This window comes from Globicephala melas, chromosome 7 (genome assembly GCF_963455315.2).
Source record: "Globicephala melas chromosome 7, mGloMel1.2, whole genome shotgun sequence".
NCBI lineage: Eukaryota > Metazoa > Chordata > Mammalia > Artiodactyla > Delphinidae > Globicephala > Globicephala melas.
In genome coordinates this window covers 34,110,162-34,137,412 of record NC_083320.1, presented here as the reverse complement: position 1 = coordinate 34,137,412, position 27,251 = coordinate 34,110,162, and the positions used below count along the sequence as shown (strand labels likewise).

Here is a 27,251-nt window from a genome sequence, read left to right as displayed (position 1 = left end):
GTTACAAGGGATTTTTCTCCGGTTGTGAGAACCCGCCTCAGTCATTGGAACGTGTGAAGTTAGGCAGTCTAGGGGTCTTGGCATCGGGAGCTTGGTGACTGTGATGTTGCCAGGGTGGAGCAGGTGAGTGTCTGGTGCAGAAGTGGCTTCTGGATACCACGTTGCCCACTCAAGGGGCAGATCAGACCTGCGGAGTGGAGTCACCTCTGGGTCCTGCTAGGGGCCCAGATCTTGGACTGGGTTTCTCTCTGAACCACAACCACTGACTTTGCTACTTTTTAACTCTGAGGAATCTCCAGTTCCTCTGCTGCCTCAAATATAGACACACTGTCTCTCTCCTGCTGGATTACTTTGGAAATTCTACAAGACTTTATTTACCTACTTATGTTTAAATTATTTTCTGTTTGGCCTGGGGCAGAGGGTTAAGTTAATCACCCTGTCAGATCCCTATTCCCTGTAGCCCTTGGTCTCTAAGGCTTACAGGCCGGTCTCCCCTGCCCTGTTCTAGGTACTTTCTTTGATTTCCCCACTCCCACCCTATCTCCTACCCTCCCAAAGACGACCCTCTAAATCTTTTGATACATATCCTTGAATTGTTCTGTATCTTTGCAAAATGTGTCCTTGTTTTGTGTGTGTACGCTACTTTTTAAACTGTGTGATCAGGAACAAGAAAGTAATTTCTCTGTACCTCTGTTTCCTCATCATTAAATGGGATTAACACTCCCTCATGAGGTGGCTGTGAAGATTTAAGTTGATAACAACAGCATGAGCCAATTAGGACAGTGACTGGCACTACTAAGTATCCAGTAAGTGTTAGCAATTATTATTACGTATTAGTATTATTTGTATTGTATTTTGCTTGTTCCGTTTCTGACTTTTTTTGTTTTTCAAGTAAGCACTGTATTTTAAGTTCTGTGTAATTTGCCAGGTCCCACTTTGTAACCACTACTTATTATTCCATGATGGACAGTCTCCCAATCCTATATAAGGACTATAGGAGAACTTGCCCACCAATCTTTAGCCTGATCCAGCTTGCAAACCTTTGCTATTCTGATAGGTACAAAGTAGGGAGCTCGTTGCTTTATTTTGGCACTTCCCCGCTTACTCATGAGTCTGAGCGTCATTCGTACACTTCGGCCATCTGAGTATCCCTGTCAAGGAACCCTGTGTCCATATCCATTGTCGTTCTCCAGGGTTTCTTTTCCTCGTTGATTTGCAGGAAACCTTTGTATGTTCTAGATATTGCTACTCCTGTGGCATATCCTGGGAACGGGCATGAAATATTCGGTCTCTGCCTTTGAGAAGCTCACAGCCTCGGACAGGAACCAGCCATAAAACAGCAGGATGAAAGCTGAGTGTATGCTCAGGAAGCCACAGGAAAGAGTCAGGGAGCACATCCTGGGCTAGGATTTAGCCATTAACAGGATTTCATTCTGTCACTGTGCTCTCACTCAGAGTTCTCGGGGCAGAGTCGAGGTAGCAAAGGGCACAATGGGACCACGGCACCCTTCCCTAGCCCTCTGCAGGTGGAGGGGCACTTTCAGACATCTCATTAATCCTCTCAGCCGTGAGCTCTGCCCTCTGAAAGCTAATATTCCATTTGGGGAAAGAAAAAAGGCAGTTTCAAAGAAGAGAGGTGTTTGATTTTTTTTTTTTTCTCTCTCTAGTTTTATCATCAGAAAACATTTCAACCGACTGAGAGCAAAAAGACAGGGCTAATGTGTGCTTTGTTCTCCAGGGCCAGTCCATGGTGAGGGCCCCAGGATTTGTCTTTTTTGGTGAGCTTGACTGGGCCTTTTGGGAGGAAGGACTATGATTCTAGTCTTTTCTGGGCTGCTGAGGCTGGGGTCTTGTGGCCTCGGGGTCATGGAAGTGATCGCGTATGTGAGTGTAGATGGGGAAACCAAGAGAGTTTCTGTGAGGGTCGGCAGACGCTCTGAGAGCTGTGGTGAGGGCCCTGCAGTTTACAGATCCCAAGACCACTCAGGAGTGCTCAGTGAATATTACTGAATGAAACCATTAAAGTCTTCATAATGAGCCCCTAAAAATCTGTAAATTCCTGCAATATGAAAAGAAAGGGTTCTTAGCTATCATCCAGTTCAAACTGTCTCCTGTTGGAGTGTGGTAAGGAGGCCCCGAAGAGAAACTGACCCGTCCAAAGTCACACAGCCCGAGCCAAAGCTCAGGTGGCCAGGGTCCCCTTCCGGCACCTGCCTCCTCTTCCACAGGCTCCCTCTTAGCGATCTAGATGGGGGTGCTGCCTGGAGGCCGGCTTACCTCACTAGTGACTCAGGAGTTTCGAAAACAGGAAGTAAGTGCTGTAGGTTCTTCATTTGACTTCATTCTTTTCTTAGATGTGCCAGGAGAGAGAGGCCTGTGAAGCGGCTGCCGCTGTGAGGCTTCTGGGACTTGCCTCTGGTAAGGTTGGACGGGCTTTTAGAGAGGAAAGTTTTTGATTCTAGAATTTTCTAGGCTACTGAGGGTGGGATCTGGTGGCCTCGGGGCTCATGGGGTGATCCTTGTATATGAGTGTAGATGCGGAAACCAGGAGAGTTAGCAGTGCTTCCCAGGGCTGTAGTGAGGGCCCACGGGTCCCTCCAGCTTCGGTTGATGCATTTCTGATTTTGGGGGGGAATACTCCAAGTTCAGTTATCTGTACAGATGCCTCATCCTTATGCCGAGTTGTCAAAGAATAGAAACCAAAACTCAACTCTCAACTGTCTTTGCTGCTATAGTTTACCAATCTGCCGACACTCAGACCACCAGTATAAACACACACGTACACACAAACAGACACACACATAAACAGAAATAGTGCTAAGAACTCAATTATTTATTTATTTATTTATTTTGAGACATTAAAAGGGCACAGGACAGTACCAGGAATAATATAATGGCAAGCATCGACTGATAATCAGTACTTGTGGGGTTAAGCGTTTATAGGTGGAGTTATAAATTCCTTCAGTTTGGCTGGCTCTGAGTTTTGTCGTGATTTGAACACCTTTCCTGGGCTGTGTGATAGCCCTGGCTGGGACCCTGCAGCGGAGAGTGTTTGTGTGCAGGGGGGACACCTGGCAGGTTCTGGGGGAACCCCAATTGGGGGTGGTCATCCTGGACTGGAGGGAGTAGTCACCCTATTGCTTAGGGGTTTGGGCCTGAGAGCGGCTTTCCAGCACTCTCAAGCTTTGAACGAGGTAACGGATTTTTGTCTCAGAAGAGTAATGCAAATTTTGGGTTTATTTTCTCTAGCTTTGAGGTAGTTTTCCGTATCACCAAAAGAGCTAAGAGGTTGCTAGAACGTCGCTAGAAGGATTGTTTGTGATTAGATGAGATTTATTTGCAATTTAATTGTGGCACAAAAGGCAGTGCTTATTTGGGACTCTGGGGTGAGGTGCTGAGGTCTAAATCCGGGCTCCAGCATGTACCGGCTTGGTTTGTAAGGTTCTGACCCTCTCTTTGCTTTTGTAGATTTGTTAAGAACTCTTGTTTCTGTGTTTGGGGGGTTTCTTTAGTCTTTTAAAATTTTAAGTAATTCATAATCTTTAAAAATATTTTGATTATGTGTCTTTCTTCATTAAATTCCTTCACTGGCTTCCAACTGGAATCAGAATAAATTCTAAATCCTTGCAGGGTCTGTCATTGAGACCCTTGAGTGAGATGCTCAAACCTGGGCCTGACGCCTCTCAATAGCTTATTTCTGAACTGATTTTTCACAACAGTAAAATGAGGATGATAATAGCAACTTCTTCAGAGGATTGCAGTAAGTGAGACAAGAAAAATATTTTTATGTTTATATGGTTATATGTTATAAACACACATCATAATATAAAAATTTATATCAAAATACTTTGGGGCACACATTTATTATAAAAATATTAGATATACTTACATATCATAGAATACAAATATATTTATATTGATTTATCATTGTTATATAATTGGAAATAAAAGAAAAATTCTGGAGGGCTTTCCATTTCCACCCCTCTCTTCCACCTTGTATGCAATATAAACCAATATATTCAAATTTATCTTCAAATTTATATATTCAGCATATGTATATGCACACACATTATATATGTATATATATGTGAACATGTGAATAAAATGGGAAAAAACCCACCAAATGTGACCCCAAAATTACTTCTAAGTTTTTCTAAGTGATTTTTATTTTTCTTTTAAAAGTTCTCTAAGGAATAAATGTTACTTTTACTATTTTAGGATGAGAAAAATACAACAATGAATATTCTCCTTAAAATATTACTCTAACAAAGTTTCTAGCTCATGAGCACATGCAGTTAAACCCAGGGCCCATAAAAAAAGAAGTGCCTCTTGGTCCCTGTTCCTATAGAGCCAGAACCTAGAGGTGGCCCGTTGTTAACCGTATAAAATCTAGAGCAGGTAACAGTGCTTCCCAGGCACTACGATCAAAGAGATGTGTGACCTATACAAACAAAGACAATATTATACCACAATGTGTTCTGGAAAAAGCTGGGTCAGAAAAGAAGCCTTGCCAGCACTTTCCCTACTAAGTGTCCATTTTAATATGATGCAAAAATAATTTAGAAAGCATTGTCAGGCTATTGCAAAGATAATGAAACGAGTGAGGTGAACTGGCCATAGAGGACAGGAGCCCATCATGTTATATCCAAATTCACGTCATCCTGGCCTTGGATTGGAATTTTTTGTATACTGTCAGAAAATGCTATTGAATATGTAACAAAAGCCTTAAAAATCTTTATTCCTTTTGTCTCAGTAATCCTATCTCTAGGAAATTATTCTAATAAAATAATCGGAGGTATACATGGAGATTTGCATTTTAAGATCATCCTAAATGTAATCAGAGACTGGTTAGATAAATTCTTGCCCATTCATATGATTAGATGCCTTACAGATTTAAAAATCCATGCTGTAGAAGAAAAAATAAAGACATCAAGATGCACTTATAGTATTATCAGTGGAAAAGTCCACGTATACCTCAGAAATATGGTGTTTAAATATGAGGGAAAATATATATGCGTAAAATATTCGGTAGGAAGGACAGTAAGATTATTAGGCGTTTATCTTTGTTTTTTATTTTACTTTAATTTTTTAAAAGTTGAAGTATAGTTGATTTACAATGTTGTGTTAATTTCTGCTATACAGCAAAGTGATTCAGTAATACATATATATACATTCTTTTTTTAATATTCTCTTCCATTATGGTTTGTCATAGGATATTGAATATAGGTCTCCATGCTATGCATAAACACTTACATCTGTTAACCCAACCTCTGACTACATCCCCGCCCCAACCCCCTCCCCCTCGGCAACCACAGGTCTGTTTCTGTTTCAGATAGATTCATTTATGTCATATTTTAGATTCCACATATAAGTGATATCGTATGGTATTTTTCGTCCTCTTTCTGACTTACTTCACTTAGTATGATAATCTCTAGTTGCATCCATGTTGCTGCAAATGGCGTTATTTCATTCTTTTTTATAGCTGAGTAATACTTCATTGTATATATGTACCACATCTTCTTTATCCATTTCTCTGTCAATGGATATTTAGGTTGCTTCCATGTCTTGGCTATTGTGAATAGTGCTGCTATGAACATAGGGGTGCAGGTATCTCTTTGGATTAGAGTTTTGTCTAGATATATGTCCAGGAGTGGGATTGCTGGATCATATGGTAATTCTATTTTTAGTTTTCTGAGGAACCTCCATACTGTTTTCCATAGTGACTTTACCAACTTACATTTCCACCAACAGTGTAGGAGGGTGCCCTTTTCTTCACACTCTTTCCAGCATTTGTTATTTGTAGAGTTTTTAATGATGGCCATTCTGATCAGTGTGAGGTGATACCTCACTGTAGTTTTTATTTGCATCTCTCTAATAATTAACGATGTTGAGCATCTTTTCAAATGTGACTATTGGCCATTTGTCTTTCTTCTTTGGAGAAACGTCTCTTTGGGTCTTCTGCCTATTTTTTGATTTGGTTGTTTTTTTGTTGTTGATTTTATGAGCTGTTTATATATTCTGGAAATTAAGCCCTTGTCAGTTGCATCATTTGCAAATATTTTCTCCCATTCTGTAGGTTGTCTTTTCATTTCGTTTTTGGTTTCCTTTGCTGTGCAAAAGCTTGTAAGTTTGATTAGGTCCCATTTGTTAATTTTTGTTTTTATTTCTATTGCCTTGGGAGACTGACCTAAGAAAATATTGGTATGATTTACATCAGAGAATGTTTTGATTAGGCATTTTATCTTTGGATGATAGAATTATAGGTAATTTTTATTCTCCTTTTTATCTTTCCTGTATTTTCTAAAAGGAATACAATAAGCATTGTTATCATTAGAAAGAAAATAATTGCAGAGGAGAAAAAAAGGAGATTCTGCTTTCATTTGATTCTTTGGTTGATTTTATTCTGTAAAATGATATTTTAGCAATGGTTAGAACTTATTGGAAGATTTAAGGACACTGGACCTAATGGTTTTAAACAGGGCTGGACCCAGTTCTGATCCTTTCCAGTTTCATATCTGGAATAAAAATAGTTATTTAAATAGAGATTTTAATTTAAGTACATGTATATTTAGGGTAATAAAATGGTAAAGATTTACACAGTGCAAAGAGTATAGAATGTAAAGCAAGTCTCTTCCTGTCCACCCCCCAGACTTCTAGCTCCTCTCCTCTCAGGCAACCACTGAAGCAGCTTCCTGTGTATTTTCTTCAAAGATCTGTGAATACAAAATCTAGGCACTTTATGAGTTTGGTATGTCTCTTTCCAGAATTTCCTTATCTTTTATTTTCTGCTTTAATATATATGTCTGTAATCACTGAAAATCTAATTATGTTGTTTGAGTTATTTCTAAAAAGTAGATGTATGATTTTGGTTATATTGCAACTTGCTATTTTCACTGTCATAATAACATATCTTGAATATCTATCCATTTTAATTTCAGAAGTTGGAGTGCATTTTCTTAACTGCTGCATAATATTCTGTAGGATGACTATGCTTTAGTTAATTTAGCCATTCCTTTATTGGAGGACATTTGGGATGTTTCTGGTTGTTCAGGGTTATATATCGGTCTGTGGTGAGACTCCATGTACAAACCCTGTTGAGCACGTGTGTCTATGGAGTGTGATTTAAGGAATGAACTTGCTAGTTTGTTCCCTTGAATGTCTAGAGGTTTTGTTTGTTGAACTTTGAACATATGCTTTTAGGTGCAGCCCAAATATTTAAGGTATCTTTCCTATATAAAAGTATTTTCATGATAATTGATTGCTTTTGCAGTGAATAATCTAGGCTCTGCAGCCTTTGTGAATCCAGTGTAAAACAAGATGTATCTTTCTAAGACACTGTCCCTCCAGTTTCCTAATCAAGAAAACTTGTCTAAACAATAATGTCAGCTCTAGATTAAAAGGGAGAAAAAAAGTTTTGCCCATAATTCCAGTTCTAAGAAGGAAATAATCAGAGGTGTGCACAGGATATATGAAAACACCTCTCAGTGAAATATTATTTTTAATAGTAAAGGAACAGAAAATTGCTTAAAATGAATTTTGATATCTCCACATGCTGGAAATCAAGAAATATTAAAAATATGCCAAAGAAGAATATTTATGGTAAGGATAAATGTTCATTCTAAATATTAAGTGGGTATAAAAAAAATACAGATGTACACGCTTGGATGTGCAACCTGATTCTAATTTTTATATAAATGTGTATTTGTGTGTATGTGATGTATGATAATGATAACCATGTTATAATTTATTGCATTTTCAATTTTTACCGGAAAAAAAACCACCCCAGTGTTCTGTAATCAGGATTGGGGGGAAGTAATCAGGATTGTTTTTTTAAAAAAATACTGTTTTATTTTATTTTAATTAATTAATTAATTATTTTTATTTTTGGCTGCATTGGGTCTTCGTTGCTGTGCATGGGCTTTCTCTAGTTGCAGCGAGTGAGGGCTACTCTTTGTTGCGGTGCGAGGGCTTCTCATTGTGGTGGCTTCTCTTGTTACAGAGCACGGGCTCTAGGTGCACGGGCTTCAGTAGTTGTGGCACGAGGGCTCAGTAGTTGTGGCTTATGGGCTCTAGAGTGCAGGTTCAGTAGTTGTGGTGCATGGGCTTAGTTGCTCTGCAGCATGTGATATCTTCCCGGACCAGGGCTCGAACCCGTGTCCCCTGTGTTGGCAGGCAGATTCTTAACTTCTGTGTCACCAGGGAAGTCCCAGGAAAGGTGTTTTTAAAAAGAAAAACTAAAAGCTTCAAAGTCTTTTGGGCCACTTTTAAAAAATATTAAAGTTTACCATAATGTTTCTATTTTAACATCAGAGATACAAAATACACAGGTCCTGGTTCACGCCATCACCCCTCAAGTGATAGTCAGGATTTGTGGTTTCATCCGAGAATGTCAGTGAATGCAGGGAGCTTAAAAATTTAGGAGCCTTGGGGCTTCCCTGGTGGCGCAGTGGTTGAGAGTCCACACGCCGATGCAGGGGACAGGGGTTCATGCCCCGGTCCGGGAGGATCCCACATGCCGTGAAGTGGCTGGGCCCGTGAGCCATGGCCACTGAGCCTGCGCGTCCGGAGCCTGTGCTCCATAACAGGAAAGGCCACAACAGTGAGAGGCCCGCGTACCGCAAAAAAAAAAAAAAAAAATTTAGGAGCCTTGTTTCAGGGAGGAAAGAGGTCCAAACAGGTTAAGGTTATTTGAGTAGAAAGTGCCCAGGGGCACAGAGTCTGTGGGAGCAAGCAAATGATGAAGCTGGACGAGAAGTTAAAGGTTTTCTAGTTCAGGGTTTGCAGATGGTAGCCCTGAAGTAAGGGAGCATCTGAGTAAGCCTTCAAGGAAGAGTTCTTCAACGTTGAAGAGGTGGAAAATCACTGCTTCCAGATGAATTTTCCAGGGAGGAAGTGGGAAAACCAGGAGGGTAAGAGAAGTGTTCAGGTCACATGCCCGGTGGTGTCCGGCCCCACAGCCAATGTCTTTCCTTCTTTCAGGTGAACACGTCTTTGTTTGTTAGTTGCTGGTCGTTACTCTAAAAGCACGATAGGTGTTGTATACTCACAACACTTCAGGAGATATTGCTCTTTTGATCCCACCTTACCGAGGAGGAATCTCACCCTTGTAGGCTGTGAGCTGCCCAGGCCTGGGCCAGTGCCCCAGCTGGGTTCTGGTCCAAGTTCTTTCGGACCCCGCAGCCCCAGACTCTGAACCACCGCACTGCCTGCCTCTCCGACAGTCAGCTGCAGGTGAGATTCCTGGCTTTGACAGTGGCCCTGTAGCCCGCCCTGGGGATGCAGGTCCCAGTTTCGTTCCTATGATGTACCCGATACAAACCCTGCTCCAAGGGCTCCTGTACCATGAACATGGGCCTATCAGAGCAGGGGAGGTGAGGGAGAAATTGGCCAAGGTGACTCAAGGGGCTCGAGAAACCCCAGACCTGGGGCTGCTTGTGTGAAGGTTGTCTGGGGTTTCCTGAAACACTGCCCTCTCTTTTTTTTTTTTTGCGGTACGCGGGCCTCTCACTGTTGTGGCCTCTCCCGTTATGGAGCACAGGCTCCGGACGCGCAGGCTCAGCGGCCATGGCTCACGGGCCCAGCCGCTCCGTGGCATGTGGGATCTTCGCAGACCGGGGCACGAACCCGTGTCCCCTGCATCCGCAGGCGGACTCTCAACCACTGCGCCACCAGGGAAGCCCCCCTCTTTTTTTTTTACCTGCTCAAACATGTAAGTATGTGAAAATACCCCATAATCTGATTTAGAGACTGTTTGTGTTGAAAGGCTGATTGAGTTCTCTTGGTTCCGTTTCCAGTCTTGGGGTCTTGACCAGCTGTGGGTGCCTGTCCTGAGGCCCTTGGGGGAGAGCACTGCATCATGTCCTCCTGCCACCATTGTTTCCATTAGACCACATGACTTCTCCCACCTCCAACCCTTCCAATCTGTCCTCCACACTTTATTTTATTTTTTTAATTTAATTTTTATTTTATATTGGAGTAGTTTCTGGTGTGAAGCAAAGTGATTCAGTTATACATCTACATATGTCCCCCACACTTTAAATGTTAATCCCTAATTGGATGACGTCACGCTCATGTTTACAATCCTTTCTTGGTTTCTCATTATATCCAGGAGAGAGCCTGACCCCCTTGACCCCATCATATGAGGCCCTTTATAACAGTTCCCGGCCACAGCTCCATCCCTTTGTCTCACCACTCCCTCTCCCAGACCCTTCATGGTTACTTTATTGAGCTCCCTTTGCCTGCCTGAACTGACTTGAACATTCTTGCCTCCAACTTTTGCATAAATTATTTCCTTCAAAAATTGTCCTTCACCATCTCCTCCCCAGAGGTGACTTCCCTCCAGGAAGCCCTTCTCCCAGGCTGAGTTAAGGCTCTTTCCTCTATATTTCTACTGTGCCCTGGTCACAGCTCTCTGACCACTGGCTAGTTTGTAAATCTACCTTCCAAAAACAGTAAGCTACTTGAGAGTGGGAACCTGTTTGTTCGTTTTCTTGCCTGTATCCACAGCATGATGTCTGGCATATAGTAGATGTAATAGCATTTGATGAAGGAACAAATCAGTAAGTGGTAGTTTTCTTCCTCATCTGAACATAACATTGTATTTTAACCTAGGTAACAACTACATTCTCCTAACGCTTGATCAGCATGAATTTCAACAGATGTCTGTATAATATTGGGGAACAGCTGGGCAGTGAAGACCTGGCTGCCCTCAAGTTCCTGAGCCTGGACTACATTCCACATAGGAAGCAGGAACCCATCAAGGATGCCTTGGTGCTATTCCAGAGGCTCCAGGAAAAGAGAATGTTGGAGGAAAGCAACCTGTCCTTCTTGAAGGAGCTGCTTTTCCGAATGAATAGACTGGATCTGCTCACCTACCTGGACACCAATGAGGAGGAGATGGAGAGGGAGCTTCAGATGCCGGGCAGGGCCCAGATCTCTGCCTATAGGTGGGGAGAACCTCCATGGTGTGGAGCTGGGACGTGTGGGTTGAACGGGCACATCTTTATGGGCAGGGCTGATGCTGTTTGTAGGTTGTCAGTATGGTGTGACTTTGGAGCCTTTGGGAAGATGTCCCACCACAGTCAGATTAAGAAATTTAGAGACTTTATGTAGAATTCAGAGAAAAATATGCTAAAACCATAAAATAAAATTTTCTTTCCAAGGTGAAACATTACCTATAGGTATGCCAAAATCCAAATAGACACTTTTTAAACGTTCTAACTCTCTCTCTCTCTGTTACGTATCTGTTATCTTGATGCCTCTGCCTCTGATGCCCATACCATGCACTTCTTTGCCTATTATTGAATAAAGCATCGCTACTTCCCACCTGAGACGTCCTCCCACCTACTTTTGGATGACTATGAAATTCTCAGTAGGGTTTTAGGCTTGTATTCCATACCTTAAGACTTTTGTTACCAAGTTCTTAAGTGAGCTGTGTGTTGCCAGTCATTCTGGATTGGCCAGGCCAGACCCCCGCAATGAGTGCTTTTTTTTTTTTAGGGTATAAGATAACCATTTTTAATCTATGCCTGGCCATCTGGAAACCCCCATTGTAATAACCGACCATTGTAAGGTTAAACAGCTTCCACAGTTTTACTTCATAAGCCATCCTGTAACGCTCAATGACTGCTTAATCCCTGTGACCCCAGATGCTGTCAGAACAGCAGTGACTTGGGCTGTCTGTCCTGCCAAAGGCTTAACACAGTAGAGAAGTTAATTCCTTATAGTTCTGGAGGCTAGAGGCTAAAATTGAGGTGTCAACAGGATTGATTCCTTTTTAGAGGCTCTGAGGGAGAATCTGTTTCATGATCCTCTCCTAGCTTCAGGTAGTTGCAGGCAGTCCTTGGTGTTCCTTGTCTTACGGATGCATCACTTCAATCTCTGCCTCTTTCTTCACCTTGTCTTCTCCGCTGTGTATCTGTGTCTTAATTTCTCTCTTCTTTTAAAGACACCAACCATTGGATTAGGGCCACCCTAATCTAGTATGATCTTATCTTGGCAAGATTACATTCACAAAGACCCTTTTCCCAAGTAAAGTCACTTTTACACGTTCCAAGTGGATGTGAATTTGGAAGGAGAGTGGGGAACGATACTATTCAATACTGGGTAACTTTGGTTCAATAGAATTGTGAAGTCCTTGTAATGAATTTTTTTTCATTAAAGGATCAATTAATCATAAAAACAACAGCCCCATAATTAGGAAAGCTAGAGGGCCTCATCTTGTGTCCCCTGTCTTGGTCTTTTGAAGGTTGCACTCCTGCCATGTGAGCAAAGACAAGGCAACTTCCAGTGCAGACAATGACATGGGCCTCTCTGTTGGAGGGTTATGAGTGTCTAACAAGGGCAGGATCTGTCTGTTAAAATCTTCAACATGTTAACTTGGGAACAAAAGGGTCAGCACAAGTAAAATCTCCTGCTTGTTCATCATTGTTGAATATCAAGTAAGAAAAAAAAATGCTAGTGTGGCCACTTCCCATTTATAAGATATTTAAAATTTCAAATTATCATTGCTACCTATAAAATTAGTACCTTATAAACTATCCAGCTTTATTTCTGGACAATGATGGTACAAGAAAGCCAGTAGGTTTCAGTAATGAGGAACGTAGAAGGGCAAAATACCTTGTGATAAAGTTAAAAGGGGAGGTAGCTTTTGATTGGACCCAATCTTGGTCAAACTGAGACAGTTTTAGAGAAATACTTCTAGGGTAGAGATTCCATGAGAAGAAGGATGAAGCAGGTGATAATACTGAGTAACTTCTGTTTCTACACTACAGTTGATCATTGAACAACATGGGGGTTAGGGATGTGGACCCTCTGCACAAAAATCCACTTATAACTTACAGTCGATCCTCCATATCTTAGGTTCCACATTTGTGGGTTCGACCAACCGCAGACTGTGTAGTACTGTATTATGTATTTATTTATTTTTGCGGTACGCGGGCCTCTCACTGTTGTGGCCTCTCCCATTGTGGAGCACAGGCTCCGGACGCGCAGGCTTCGTGGCCATGGCTCACGGACCCAGCCACTCCGCAGCATGTGGGATCTTCCCGGATTGGGGCACAAACCCGTGTTCCCTGCATCGGCAGGTGGACTCTCAACCACTGCGCCACCAGGGAAGCCCTGTATTACGTATTTATTGAAAAAAATCTGTACATAAGTGGACCCGCGCACTTCAAACCTGTGTTGCTCAAGGGTCAACCATGTTTTTATTTTTAGAATTTTAATTTTCTAATTTACTTTTGAAGTTAACATGTTTTTGTATTAAAGTTATTTTCCTTTGCACCATCATAGTAAAAGGTTTGCCGACTTATAAAACTTTCCTTTGTTCATTCAACAAGCATATCGCAAGAGCCTATCATAATTTAGGAAATAATAATGCCTGTCATGTTTGAACACTTAGTGTGTTGCCAAAGGTTGGTTTAAGTGCTTCAGGTAAACTTATTCATGTAATCCTCAACACCTCCCAGAGGGGTAAATAGAGTATTATCTACAATCTACAGATGAGGGGGAAAGATTGTGTAACATGTCTAAAGCCACACAGCTCATGGATGGTGGATCCAAGGTTCCAGCACCAGGAGTCTGGGTCCCCTGCACTTAAGCACTATATCTCATGACCCTCTAGGCTTATGGAAACCAAAAGGGCACTGATCCCATTCTCAGGGAACTTGGACAGCTTCATAAACAGACAGTTATGTGTGTTACTCTTCTGGCGATGCACAGGCAGGTACAGCGGGGTGAATACAGCCTTGAGGACAGTCAGGCAGTGCTTGAGCTGTTAGTGGATGAGTGGTTGTCTGCAGACGGACAAGGGGATAGGGGTGGGAGGAGGCCCAGCATAACAGGGTGAGGGGCAGGGCAGCTGGGTGTGTTTGGAGAGGAGATGGGGGGACAGCAGTAAGGAGCATCCAGAGATGAGGAGACAGGCTGGGCTCAGTTCACAAAAACCTGTACTCCAGAAGGAGGTGTTTGGCCTTCCTACTGAAGGTAGCGGCTGGGAGAAGCCTGTACTCCAGAAGGAGGTGTTTGGCCTTCCTACTGAAGGTAGCGCCTGGGAGAACATTGACTAGTTTTAATTGAGGAATTCCATCTGATTTGCATTTTGAAAAGCATGATATCCAAAATCAAAGCTTTTTTTCTATTGCAACAAGATCTTGATTTTATAGCGAAGGACAAAGGAAAAACACAATTCATTTAACTGGAATTAACTGAAAGTCAAAGTTGGAGAACTTTAAATTCTGTTAAGAGTGGGATAGTCGGGCATGAGCCATTTGTCTTCAGTGTCACTACACCAGCCTCTTTCCAAAGACTCAACTCATAAATCATGTCATTATCTGGCTTTATTTTAAAGGGAGGCCGTAGGAATCAAGTCCACTGTGACTCGGATGGGAAATCGGTTGGGAAATCATTTAAGAAAATATTTCTAAAGTGTTTCTGTTTCCCACTTCAGGGTCATGCTTTTTCAGATTTCAGAAGATATGACCAAACAGGAATTGAAGGACTTCAAGTTTTTTTTGAGCGAGAAGATCGCCAGATATAAGCTGGATGATGACATGGTAAGACCTGGTGTCTGACCGAGGTTTAGTCCTGAGGGTGAGTCAGCCAGTGGGGATTTCTGAGACTAAAGAGAGCGCTTGTCAGTAAAAGCAACATGAATTCTCACTTTTTAACTGGGGAGAAGAAGAATGCTGTCAGGCATGAGTGCTGTAGATATGATGCCTCTGTATACTGTGAAGTGCTGCTCACATTAATTACCAGGAACAAGGCAGAGTGAGGAGCAAGGGGAGAAGGCTGGTGTGGAGGCACAGGCAATGCGGCGACCTTGCAGAGCCAGGAGAGACGGTGGTGGGCCTGAGATCGTTTCCCCACTTCTGCAGTCTCTGAAACAACCTGGGACCTGGAACTCTGTGTGTGTGTGTGTGTGTGTGTGTTGTGATGTAATGTTGTATGTGTGTGTGCTTGTCTGTGTGTGTATGTGTTATGGGGACACTCAGCCTGGAGATGATCAGGTGGCAGAGGGAATGGAGGGTGTGAGGGAGTCCCCAGGGCTGTTGCCATAGGGACCAGGCTGTCACATCTCAGCCATGCACTCAGGCTGCTTCACTGTCTTCACATAAAGGTGTCCACAGACAGTTTCAGCACAGGGCCTGGGCCTGGGGACTAGGTGACATCTGATGTGACTTCTCCTGTGTCTTCTTATTTCTATCTTTCTGGGCCAGAAATCATGAATTGCCTCCCTAATAATCTACTGATTGGCTTTATAAGGCCAGGATGTCCTCTCGGGAGGGTTGGCTTGGGAAGCTAGGGTGGGTGCTTAGTTTGGAGAGAGTGGAAGCAAAACAAAAAGTTAATCTAAAAGCCAATATGGCTCCATCTAATCTTCCAACTTGATTTCTCCTCCCTCTAGACCTTGCTTGATATTTTCATAGAGATGGAGAAGAGGCTCATGCTAGGGGAAAGATACTTGGACACCCTGAAAAGAATCTGTGAGCAAATCAACAAGAGCTTGCTGAAGAAAATCAACGATTATGAAGAACTAAGCAGAGGTATAAATAACCTGAGAGCTGTGGATCAGCAAAATGTAGTCTTAAATGGACAGACTCCTCTATGTCACAGCAGTTTCTAATCAAATATGTGTGTTTCTTTTTAAATTCAGAGCAAGGAATGAGCCTTGGAAGAGGTCCAGATGAATTTTCAAACGGTAATACTTGCAGATATGTTTTCGAGGTTTATTTAGTTAATTTACTTCCTGATAGCCTCATTGCCTCCTCTCCACAACCTTCTACCACATCCGCATTTTGTTTTTAATAGGGGTAGAGTTGTTTTACAATGTTGTGTTAGTTTCAGTGAATTGAAGTAGAGTTCCCCGTGCTATAGAGCAGGTTCTCATTAGTTATCTATTTCCTACCTATTAGTATATATATGTCAGTCCCAATCTCCCAATTCTTTCCACCCCCCGTTTTCCCCCTTGGTGTCCATACGTTTGTTCTCTATGTCTGTGTCTCTACTTCTGCCTTGCAAACCAATTCATCTGTATCATTTTTTCTAGATTCCACATATGTGTGTTAAATATGTGATATTTGTTTTTCTCTTTCTGACTTACTTCACTCTGTATGACAGTCTCTAGGTCCATCCACGTCTCTGCAAATGACCCAATTTCATTCCTTTTTGTAGGCTGAGTAATATTCCATTGTATATATGTACCACTTCTTCTTTACCCATTTGTCTGTTGATGGGCATTGACATTAGTTCCATGACCTGGCTATCGTAAATAGTGCTGCAATGAATATCAAGGTGCATGTGTCTTTTTTTAAAATAAAATTTATTTATTTATTTTTGGCTGTGTTGGATCTTTGTTGCTGCACATGGGCTTTCTCTAGCTGTGGCGAGTAGGGGCTACTCTTCTATTTCATTTGTTTCTGCTCTAATCTTTATAATTTCTTTCCTTCTACTAATTTTGGGTTGTTTTTTTTTTGTTGTTGTTGTTCTTCTTTCTCTAGTTCCTTTAGGTGTAAGGTTAGATTGTTTATTTGAGATTTCTCTTGTTTCTTGAGGTAGGATTGTATTGCTATAAAGTTCCCTCTTAGAACTGCTTTTGCTGCATCCCATAGGTTTTGGGCCATCGTGTTTTTTTGTCATTTATCTCTAGGTATTTTTTAATTTCCTCTTTGATTTCTTCAGTGATCTCTTGGTTATTTAGTAGCATATTGTTTAGCCTCCATGTGTTTGTGTTTTTTATAGGTTTTTTCCTCTAATTGATTTCTAATTTCATAGCATTGTGATTGGAAAAGATGCTTGATATGATTTCAATTTTCTTAAACTTACCAAGCCTTGATTTGTGACCCAAGATATGATCTATCCTGGAGAATGTTCCATGTGCACTTGAGAAGAAAGTGTAATCTGCTGTTTTCAGATGGAATGTCCTGTAAATATCAATTAAATCTATCTGGTCTATTTTGTCATTTAAAGCTTGTGTTTCCTTATTTATTTTCTGTCTGGATGATCTGTTAAGTGAGGTGTTAAAGTCCCCCACCTTTATTGTGTTACTGTTGATTTCCCCTTTTTATAGCTGTTAGCATTTGCCTTATGTATTGAGGTGCTCCTATCTTGGGTGCATATATATTTATAATTGTTATATCTTCTTCCTGGATTGATCCCTTGATCACTATGTAGTTTCCTTCTTTGTGTCTTGTAACATTCTTTATTTTAAAGTCTATTTTATCTGTTATGAGTATTGCTACCCCAGCTTTCTTTTGATTTCCATTTGCATGGAATATCTTTTTCTATCACTTCACTTTCTGTATGTGTCCTTAAGTCTGAAGTGGGTCTCTAGTAGACAGCATATATACAGGTCTTGTTTTTGTATCCATTCAGCGAGCCTGTGTCTTTTGGTTGGAACATTTAATCCATTCACATTTAAGGTAATTATGAATATGTACGTCCCTATTACCGTTTTCTTAATTGTTTTGAGTTTGTTTTTGTAGGTCTTTTTCTTCTCGTGTTTCCCGCGTAGAGAAGTTCCTTTGGTATTTGTTGTAGAGCTGGTTTTGTTGTACTAAATTCTCTTACATTTTGCTTGTCTGTAAATCTTTTGATTTTTCCATCAATTCTGAATGAGATCCTTGCTGGGTAGAGTAATCTTGGCTGTAGCTTTTTCCCTTTCATCACTTTAAATATATTCGGCCCTTCCCTGTTGCCTGTGGAGTTTCTGCTGAAAAATCAGCTCATAACCTTACAGGGATTCCCTTGTATGTTATTTGTTGCTCTTCCCTTGCTGCTTTTAATATTTTTTCTTTTTTTTTAAAGATTTTTTATTTATTTATTTATTTTTATTTTTGGCTGTGTTGGCTCTTAGTTGTGGCACACAGGATCTTCATTGAGGCATGCAGAATCTTTCACTGCAGCGTGCAGATTCTCGTTGTGGTGTGCGGGCTTCTGTGTAGTTGTGGTGTGTGGGTTTTCTCTCTCTAGCTGTAGTGCACAGGCTCCAGGGTGCATGGGCTCTGTAGTTGTGGCATGCAGGTTCCAGAGCACACGGGCTCTGTAATTTGTGGCACACGGGCTCTAGTTGAGGCATGTGAGCTCAGTAGTTGTGGCACATGGGCTTAGTTGCCTTGCGGCATGTGGGATCTTAGTTCCATGACCAAGGATCGAACCCACGTCCCCTGCATTGTAAGGCAGATTCTTTACCACTGGACCACAAGGGAAGTTGCTAATATTTTTTCTTTGTATTTAATTTTTGATAGTTTGATTAATATGTGTCTTGGTGTGTTTCTCTTTGGGTTTATCTTGTATGGGACTCTCTGTGCTTCCTGGGCTCCATTGACTATTTCCTTTCCCATATTAGGGAAGTTTTCAACTATAATCTCTTCAAATGTTTTCTCAGGCCCTTTCTCTTTCTCTTCTTCTTCTGGGACCCCTATAATTCGAATGTTGGCGCGTTTAATGTTGTCCCAGTGGTCTCTGAGACTGTCCTCAATTCTTTTCATTCTTTTTTGTTTATTCTGCTCTGCAGCAGTTATTTCCACCATTCTATCTTCCAGCTCACTTCTCCATTCTTCTGCCTCAGTTATTCTATTGATTCCTTCTAGAGTATTTTTAATTTCAGTTATTGTGTTGTTCATCGCTGTTTGTTTGCTCTTTAGTTCTTCTAGGTCCTTGTTAAACATTTCTTGTATTCTCTCCATTCTATTGCCAAGATTTTGGATCATCTTTACTATCATTACTCTGAATTCTTTTTCAGGTAGACTTCCTATTTCCTCTTCATTTGTTTGGTCTTGTGGGTTTTTACCTTGCTCCTTCATCTGCAGCATATTTCTCTGTGTTCTCATTTTGTTCAACTTACTGTGTTTGGGGTCTCCTTTCTGCAGGCTGCAGGGTCATAGTTCCTCTTACTTCTGGCATCTGCCCCCAGTGGGTGGGGTTGGTCCAGTGCCTTGTGTAGGCTTCCTGGTGGGGGGACTGGTGCCTGCATTCTGGTGGGTGGAGCTGGATCTTGTTCCTCTGGTGGGCAGGGCCGCCTCCAGTGGTGTGTTTTGGGGTGTCTGTGAGCGTAGTATGACTTTAGTCAGCCTGTCTGACTAAAGGCTGGGGTTTAGACTAATGGGTGGGGTTGCATTCCTGTCTTGCTAGTTGTTTGTTGTGAGGCATACAGCACTGGAGCTTGCTGGCCCTTGGGTGGAGCTGGGTCTTACTGTTGAGATGGAGACCTCTGGGAGAACTCTCGCTGATTAATATTCCCTGGGGCCAGGAGTTCTCTGGTGGTCCAACATCCTGGACTCAGCTCTCCCACCTCAGAGGCTCAGGCCCAACACCTGGCTGGAGCATCAAGACCCTGCAAGCCACATGGTGTGGAAGAAAAGAAAAAAAAAAAGAACAGACAAACAAAACCCCAAGTTGAATGGTAAAAGCAAAACAAAAAACCAGTCAAAAGCAGAAAGCAATCTAAAAAAAGGCAAAGAAAGCATAAAACACACAAAAGAGATAAAAAAACATAAAAACATAAGAAAGGTGAAAACAAAAGGAAAAAATACAAAACAACAAAAAAGTAAAAATTGAAAAATATAAAATGTAGTTAAAAAGAAGATAAAAACAAAGGAAAAAAGAAAAACAAGGAAAAAGCACGATATAATGACAAAGTAAAGTAGAAAGAGGAAAAAAATAGAGTAAAAAATATATTACAAATAAAAGTATAAAAAGGAAAGAAAAAGTACATAAAAATTAAAAGAATAATAAAAAACAATAGAACAAAGTGAAAAAAATAATAGTAATATTAATATTTTCCTGTGGCCTCACCTGTCAGTGTCCTTGCTCCCACAGTGAAGTGCAGCCAATCCCTGCCTGCCTGGGAAGTCCTCCAGTACTTCTAGGTGGGTCTCTGGACCTGCTGTGGGCTATGTAGGGCCAGCTCAGACTCTGACCTGGCCCAACTCTGGCGTGTACTTGCCCCCAAAGTCCACAGTTGCCCCCAAAGTCCACAGTTGCCCCCAAAGTCCACAGCCTCAATTGCAGGAACACTCATTGTCTATTCAGATATTCCACAGATGCAGGGTTTACCAAGCTGATTGCAGGGATTTAACCCTCTGCTCCTGTGGCTGCACAGAGAGATTTCCCTTTCTCTTCTTTGGTCCCACTGCCCCTGGAGTTCAACTTTGGTTTTGGTGCCGTCTGTGCATGTGGGCCACCCTCAGGCATCTGTTCCCCACCCAGGCAAGAGGGGGCAAAAGCAGCGGCTGATTAGGGCTCACTTGCTCACTCAGGCTGGGGAGAGGGAGGGCTACAGCAGTCACAATCGTGACCACTTCTCCATCTTTTTTTTTCATTTTGTTTTATTTATTTATTTATTTATTGGAGTATAGTTGTTTTACAATGTTGTGTTAGCTTCTACTGTACAATGAAGTGGAGTTCCCTGTGCTATCTAGCAGGTTCTCATTAGTTTTCTATTTTCTACATATTAGTGTATATATGTCAATCCCAATCTCCCAATTCATCCCACCCCCACTTTCCCTGCTTGGTGTCCATACGTTTGCTCTCTACGTCTAAGTCTCTATTTCTGCCTTGCAAACTGGTTCATCTGTACCATTTTTGTAGGTTCCACATATATGCGTTAATATACAATATTTATTTTTCTCTTTCTGACTTACTTCACTCTGTATGCAGATGACATTTGCATGTTAATGGACCTGTTCTCCTAATAGCACTGGCTACTTTTCACCTTCTCTGCACATTGGAAGATATAAAAGGCATTGTCAAAAGACAAAGACCCTGCAGCCCCAGGCCAGCATGTTTGAAATAGGGGCAGAGTTAGTTAGTGATAAGATTTTCCCTTATTCTGTGAACTGCAAGGATATTATGTTCAAGGTGGTCTGTGAATTTTCTTTTTTTTTCTTTATTTTTTTTTTTTAACAAATCCTGACTTTATTTTTTAAAAAATTATTCTATTTATTTTTAAATTAAAAAAATTTTTGGCTGCATTGGGTCTTCTTTTCTGTGCATGGGCTTTCTCTAGTTGCAGCAAGTGGGGGCTACTCTTCGTTGTGGTGTGTGGGCTTCTCACTGTGGTGGCTTCTCTTGTTGCAGAGCATGGGCTCTAGGCATGCGGGCTTCAGTAGTTGTGGCACACAGGCTTAGTTGCTCCACGGCATGTGGGATCTTCTCAGACCAAGACTCGAACCCATGTCCCTTGCATTGGCAGGAGGATCCTTAACCACTTAGCCACCAGGGAAGTCCTGTGAATTTTCATTTTAAAAGGGACTTTATGTTGTCCTGGGTGCTACATCTTTCCTCACCAAAGCACCTTCCCTGCCTGTGTCATTCCAGATGTGTCACAATTGTTCATAAGTGGGGGCTCCTTTGAAATGCTGGCCATGTCGGACTCTCCAGGAGAAAAGGACAGTGAGTCACAGGTACGGGGAAATTCCCATTCCTTTTCTCCTTTGTGCTGCAGATTCTAGTTATTGTGTTCCTGAGGTTTTTTTTAGCTTCCAGATAAACTAATAAGGGACAGAAACTTATTGAAAATGTTGAGAACTGTAGAAAAAAATTCACAAAAGCACAAGTTTAAAATGTGACTTTTAAACTTTGAATTTTGAAAAGGTTTCCCATGTGTTAAATTTCTATTTTAAAAGCGAAGATGTTGGAATAGTTGGAGGGTAGAGGGGTGGGGAGCCTCCAACCTGATCCTTTCAGCAGCTGCATCAGCCTAAATGGGAGAGGGCTTTGGGAGAAGAGTCAGCAGGATTAGAAAAAGCAAAGTCTTCTTTTAGCTCGGCATTTCAAAACAGTTTCTCCTTTGCGATTAGGGGTAAGCAGCACATGCTAACGATCTAGTTGTCTCTATGATCTCATCCCAATGAGCTGGCCCAAGAATTGCCTTTCTAGATATCACTTCTGTTTCTGTAACTTTCAGCAATTTACCACATTGTGGCTCAGCAGCCCATTCACTCTTCCTTGTGGTGGGAAACAGAGGAAACCCTGTATGCCTAACGTCTAGTGGGAGACTTGAAATTAAGCTTAGGAGAGACCGTTTGTTAGTGGATTCCTGAGCAAGTTACCAGACCTCTCTCAGTCTGAACATCAAGGATTAACTGAAGTCATGTGGCGCTTTGTAAACAGTAAAAGCACTCTGCATGCTTTTATCCCCACCCGTCAGCTAATGACACTGAGTGCAAGAGAGATTCGTTAACTTGTCCAAAGTCTTCAGGTTATTAAGTAGTAGAGCCAGGAATTTGGCCCCCTAGTCTGGGGCCCTTTTCTCCACCTTGAGGAACTGCATGGATTTTCCAATCAATGCTAAATATCTCAGCACTGAAACAACCCCAGGGAAGTCAGGAGGTCACAGGGTCACCTCTGATTGATACTGTCAAGTAGTAGAGTCTGGATACTGTAACCTGTAGCACAGCCAAGACCTGCCTGCCTAGCACATCTGTCTCCTCGAGTCACTTTGGTCCTGAGATCCAGATTAAGTCAACAGCTTGAAAAATCCTGGGACCATGCTATGCTGTGTGATGGGCAGGCCCTCACCTGTTAGCCCAGAAGCATGGATGAGTTGAGCAGAGAGCTGAGGGAATCACAAGGTCTCAAAGGGGCAGCCCAGAGACAGCACCAAGACAGTCATTCATCCAGGAACTCCTGATTGAGCTCTCACAAATTAATAATAATCCTAGTCCCTGGCACAGATGTTCACTGCCTTGAGCAGAAATGAGAATAAATAATACCAGTACAATGTGGTGACAACACTATTAATATAAGTGCAAATGCTCAGGACGCCCAAGTATTGGGACACTGACTTTCCACACTAACTGTGGGGAAGAAGTCTGCGGTCCTTGTCGGGGGATGAGTGGAAACTAGTTCCTTAGGGGAGCAGTGCCAAGTTGGGGTGGGGCTATGGAAAGTGCACTTGCATCCCAGTTTGGCTTAGGTGACGCCTAACCTCTTACTAGGGAGTTGTTTGTTCACGTCTCAAGTGTTTGATCCACAGAGTCAGCTCCTGGGCTGGATTTTTGTTTTCCAGACATCGAACACAGTTTACCGAATGAAAAGCAAACCTCGGGGATACTGTTTGATCTTTAACAATTATGATTTTAGCATAGCAAGGAAGGATGTGCCCAAACTTCACAGCATGAAGGATAGGAATGGAACAAACTTGGATGCAGGTACAGTAGAACCCAAAAGAGAAATGAAATATTTCTGATATCTATGTTTTTGTCAGAAGGGGAGAACAAAAGCTGTATCAACAGGGCCACGTGTTTCAAAAAGATGGTTATAACCGTATTTCCCTGTGGAGGTGAACAACATTCTTACATACTTGTTAGTTTTCTGCTTTTGTTTTTTTTAAATTAATTTTAAAAATCAAAGCAATGTATATATAAAGATAAAATATCAAATCTTACTAAAAAGCTTATAAAAAGCAACAATAAACTTTGTTTTTAATTCCACTAGATGAATAGAGCCTCTATAGAGTGTATTAGGTGTTGGGTGGAAAACATTGCTTTGGTATCAAGACCATTTACGGAAGTTGTGTTTATAAAAGTTGGGCTGTGAGTACAGCAGAAATTGAGTCCTTAACAGAAATAGCATTTTCAAATGTTAAACTAAACAGAAAGTCTTTGGCTCAGCCTTTTTCGGCTAAGATTGAGAGCTTACAAGTTAAATGAAAAATAATTTGCATCATGTGAACATAGAAATGGCTACAACTAAAAGCAATAAAAGAAAGAATTCAACCCAACCATTGTGATATTAAGAATTTTTACTTGATCAAAGAATTTTTGAAAATGGTGTTTATGAGTCAACATCAGGTAATTACTTATTTTTTAAATAAAGTAGTTTAGAAAATAAGATAGGTTGATTTTAATCATCAGGACTCTGTGAATGGTTTCTGTTAACATTTGTTTATTCAAGCAAATCTATTCTAAGGTTTTAAAAAGCCACAGAACTTAAGTTCACTGACTACATCACTCATCATCGTATATCTTGGTATTGAAGAAAAGGTTTCAGGCTTTCGATTTTCATTTACTTAATATTTACCATGAAAACATTTTTTATTAAAATGGCCTTGATTGTATTTCTGATCAAGGATATAAAGTAGCAGTATGTAGGATGAATAAGTTTAGCAATCTACTGTACAGCATGATGGCAATAGTTGATAATGCTGTATTGAACATGAGAAGTATGCAAAGAGACTATATTCCAGGTGTTCTCATCACACACACACACACACACACACACACACACACACACACACATGCAAACAAAAGGTAACTGAGTGAGGAGATAAATTATTAGCTTAACTGTAGTAATCATTTCACTATTCATATCATCATGTTGTACACCTTAAATATATGCTATTTTTATCTAAAATAATCAGACAGGCAGCCTGAAAAATGCTGAAAGACTTTGACTAGATCAATTAGAGCATTTGGGGGAAACTAATGTTAAGCATGTAGAAAACAAAGCAGTGAAAAAAATAATGCTATTGCTAATTCCAGAAAAGACAAAAAGCTTAATAAGAAAGGAAGCATAATCAAAGAATATTATGTTTACATAGTATTAGTAATACATATATTTCTATTGCTTCAACTAAACCTTGTAAATGTATAAGAGCACCAAGCACTCATCACCCACAATAGGAACTCAATACAAAAGTCTAAAATTTATAAATGAATAAATAGAAATGAGCCCAAATTCATTACAAAATGGAGGCTAATACCAAAAAAAAAAAATAGCTAAAAGTTGAAAGTGGCTTCCTTCATAGAAATGGCTGGACAGAACATGACTGGGTAAAAGGAAGGAGTAGAGGGGGGTAGCTTTTTTGTAAAGCTTTTTTTGTAGCTTTTTAGTTCTACTTGACTTTTAAAACATTCATATCTCGTATTTTGATGAACAATTTTGAGAGGGTTCAGGATAAAATAAGTATGGATCTTTTATTAAAAATTTGTTTTTGCTTTTTTTCTGATTATGTAAGTATTAGTTACTTTTTAGATTGGTTAGGTAGTAAGCCTAAATAATAGCTTGTAGACTAGTTGAGAAAAGACAACAGGCCAACAATAGCAGTCTCCCCTTTCTCTTTTGCCTCAGGGCTGGGAAATATTTTCAGCTAGTGGCAGTAAACATTAGAAGTCTATGGAATCCAGCCACTAATATAGAGGGTCTTGTTTTTAAGTTCTGGTTCAGATTCTTATCTGATCAATGTTCTCTCTAGTCCTGGGTTGTGGTCTGGGAATTCTTGCGGTGTAATATGACTTTTCTTGTTTCACTTTTCAGAGGCTTTGAGAAAGACCTTTAGTGAGCTTCATTTTGAGATAGTGCATTACAAAGACTACACTGCGAAGAAAATCTGTGAGGTTCTGAAATCCTACCAAAGCATGGACCACAATAACAAGGACTGCTTCATCTGCTGCATCCTCTCCCATGGAGACAAAGGCATCATCTATGGCTCCGATGGGCAGGAAGCCCCCATCTATGAGCTGACCTCTTACTTCACTGGTTCAAAGTGCCCTTCCCTTCTTGGCAAACCCAAAATCTTTTTTATTCAGGCTTGTCAAGGGTATAACTACCAGAGAGGTATAGCTGTTGAAACTGACTCAGAACAGAAGGAAACCTATTTAGAAATGGATTCATCGCTTCAGAAGAGATATATCCCAGATGAGGCTGACTTTCTGCTGGGGATGGCCACCGTGGACAACTATGTTTCCTACCGAAGCCCCATGGAGGGGACCTGGTATATCCAGTCACTTTGCCAGAGCCTGAGAGAAAGATGTCCTAGGTAATTTTTGCTTATTCAACACTTCATTCATCTTTAAATGTCTAGCTGTGGATCATATAACTGTAATTCTCAGGTCAGTTGCAGAGTGGGAAAGAGGGCAAGTTTACTGATGGAAAAAACTGAAATACTTACTGAGGAGTTTCTTTTATTTAGCACCTCAAAGGACAATCAGCATATCGTAGAGTGGGAAAGATGGCAAAGTCATATAGTTTATCTCTGTCTTTAGGCAGAAATATGACTGAACCCACTCAACTAGTTTGGAATTTCCATGTTTAACATCCTCCAACCCTGTCAAAAGTTCTATAATAGCTGACCAACCTCGGACCCTCTTGTGGGAGATAAGTGCTAAAGATCAGAAACTTTTTCTATTCCCACAAATTTGCTTTGAAGCCCACAAAATGTGGGAAAATAACTTTCCCTCATTTATTATCTTATGTTTCCTTTATTTAAATGATGGTTTTGTACGGCACAGTTCACCAAATGCACACACAACCAGCAGATAAATAGCAAGGAATCCTCTGTAGGTTGCTTCTAGTTCTGTGTCTCATTATGTTTTAAGTGTATGAAGAGCAAGAATTTCCCATGGCAGATGAAGGACTGAACCATAACACCCACACTACATTTTCATTTTGTAACTTAGACCACGAATCCTGCGAGGTTCCAAGGGGTTAGCTACAGAAGTGAATAAACAGGTTGCCCAACTAAACTGATAAGAGAAGCTGGTGAGAAAGCAGTGGGGTGGCTGCAGGAGACTTTCAATTTCCACTTGCCTAAAGTTTGATGCGGCCACAGATAAATCCACAGAAGCAATGCCAGTTTGAGGCAGAGGATGTTGTGGGGGGGGCGTTGAGGCGATTGGGGGTAAGTGACACATACATGGAGCAGAGTGAGGTGCAAATAGGTCAGGAGGCAAAGAAACCAAATCTGATGTTGACAGTGAAGTTTGTGATGGTCATAAGATATTAAGCTCTGAGACAACTTCTTTACCTAGAAAGCTGTGGTAGGTCTTGGTTTAACATCTTGTTATTTCAAATGCCTGTTGTTTTGAGGGACATAACTGTCACTAATCACAGCAGATGATAGGGTTTACCAGTTGATTTTTCCCCCCATAGATGGTCACAAGGTTATGTTATGTTTTTCAGGGGTGAAGATATTCTCACCATCCTTACCAATGTGAACTTTGAAGTAAGCAATAAGGATGACAAGAAAAATATGGGCAAACAGATGCCACAACCTACTTTCACACTGAGGAAAAAACTCTTCTTTCCCCTTAATTGATGCTATTGTTTAGTTGCATAACTAAACAGTAATTAAAATGCTGCTATTTTATTCTTTCTTTCTTTTTTTTTCTTGATAGCTGGAAGTCAAGAGAATGGGAATCAGGACAATATAATTTTCATGCAAATTCAATCTAAATCTCTGGCTTTGCAATAGCTAGACAGTCATAGCTGTAGGCATGATTTTAATTGTATCTTTAATTTGATGAGAAGGT

General features: G+C 41.0%; 1 protein-coding gene across 2 annotated transcripts; it reads left to right on the top strand.

The window, feature by feature from the left end:
* CASP8 (caspase 8) lies at nucleotides 1-27,088 on the top strand. 2 transcript variants are annotated; one of them, XM_060302057.2, is made up of 10 exons: nucleotides 1-123; nucleotides 2,355-2,418; nucleotides 10,612-10,946; nucleotides 14,447-14,552; nucleotides 15,404-15,542; nucleotides 15,653-15,697; nucleotides 21,316-21,401; nucleotides 23,009-23,150; nucleotides 25,258-25,759; nucleotides 26,902-27,088. In XM_060302057.2, the coding sequence occupies exons 3-10, from the start codon at nucleotides 10,645-10,647 to the stop codon at nucleotides 27,035-27,037; spliced, it is 1,458 nt and encodes a 485-aa protein (XP_060158040.1). In that variant the 5' UTR covers nucleotides 1-123; nucleotides 2,355-2,418; nucleotides 10,612-10,644; the 3' UTR covers nucleotides 27,038-27,088. The 2 variants fall into 2 exon arrangements, with proteins under 2 accessions (XP_060158040.1, XP_060158041.1); XM_060302058.1 differs by lacking the exon at nucleotides 2,355-2,418 and having other exon boundaries at nucleotides 9-123.
* The last annotated feature ends 163 nt before the right edge of the window (nucleotides 27,089-27,251 follow it).

Excerpts from the sequence above, each read along its gene's own strand:
- CASP8 (XM_060302057.2), top strand. The coding sequence starts at position 10,645 with ATGAATTTCAACAGATGTCTGTATAATATTGGGGAACAGCTGGGCAGT. Across the intron at positions 10,947-14,446 it reads GCCCAGATCTCTGCCTATAG|GGTCATGCTTTTTCAGATTT; the intron begins GTGGGGAGAACC and ends TTCCCACTTCAG. Across the intron at positions 21,402-23,008 it reads AAAAGGACAGTGAGTCACAG|ACATCGAACACAGTTTACCG; the intron begins GTACGGGGAAAT and ends TTTGTTTTCCAG.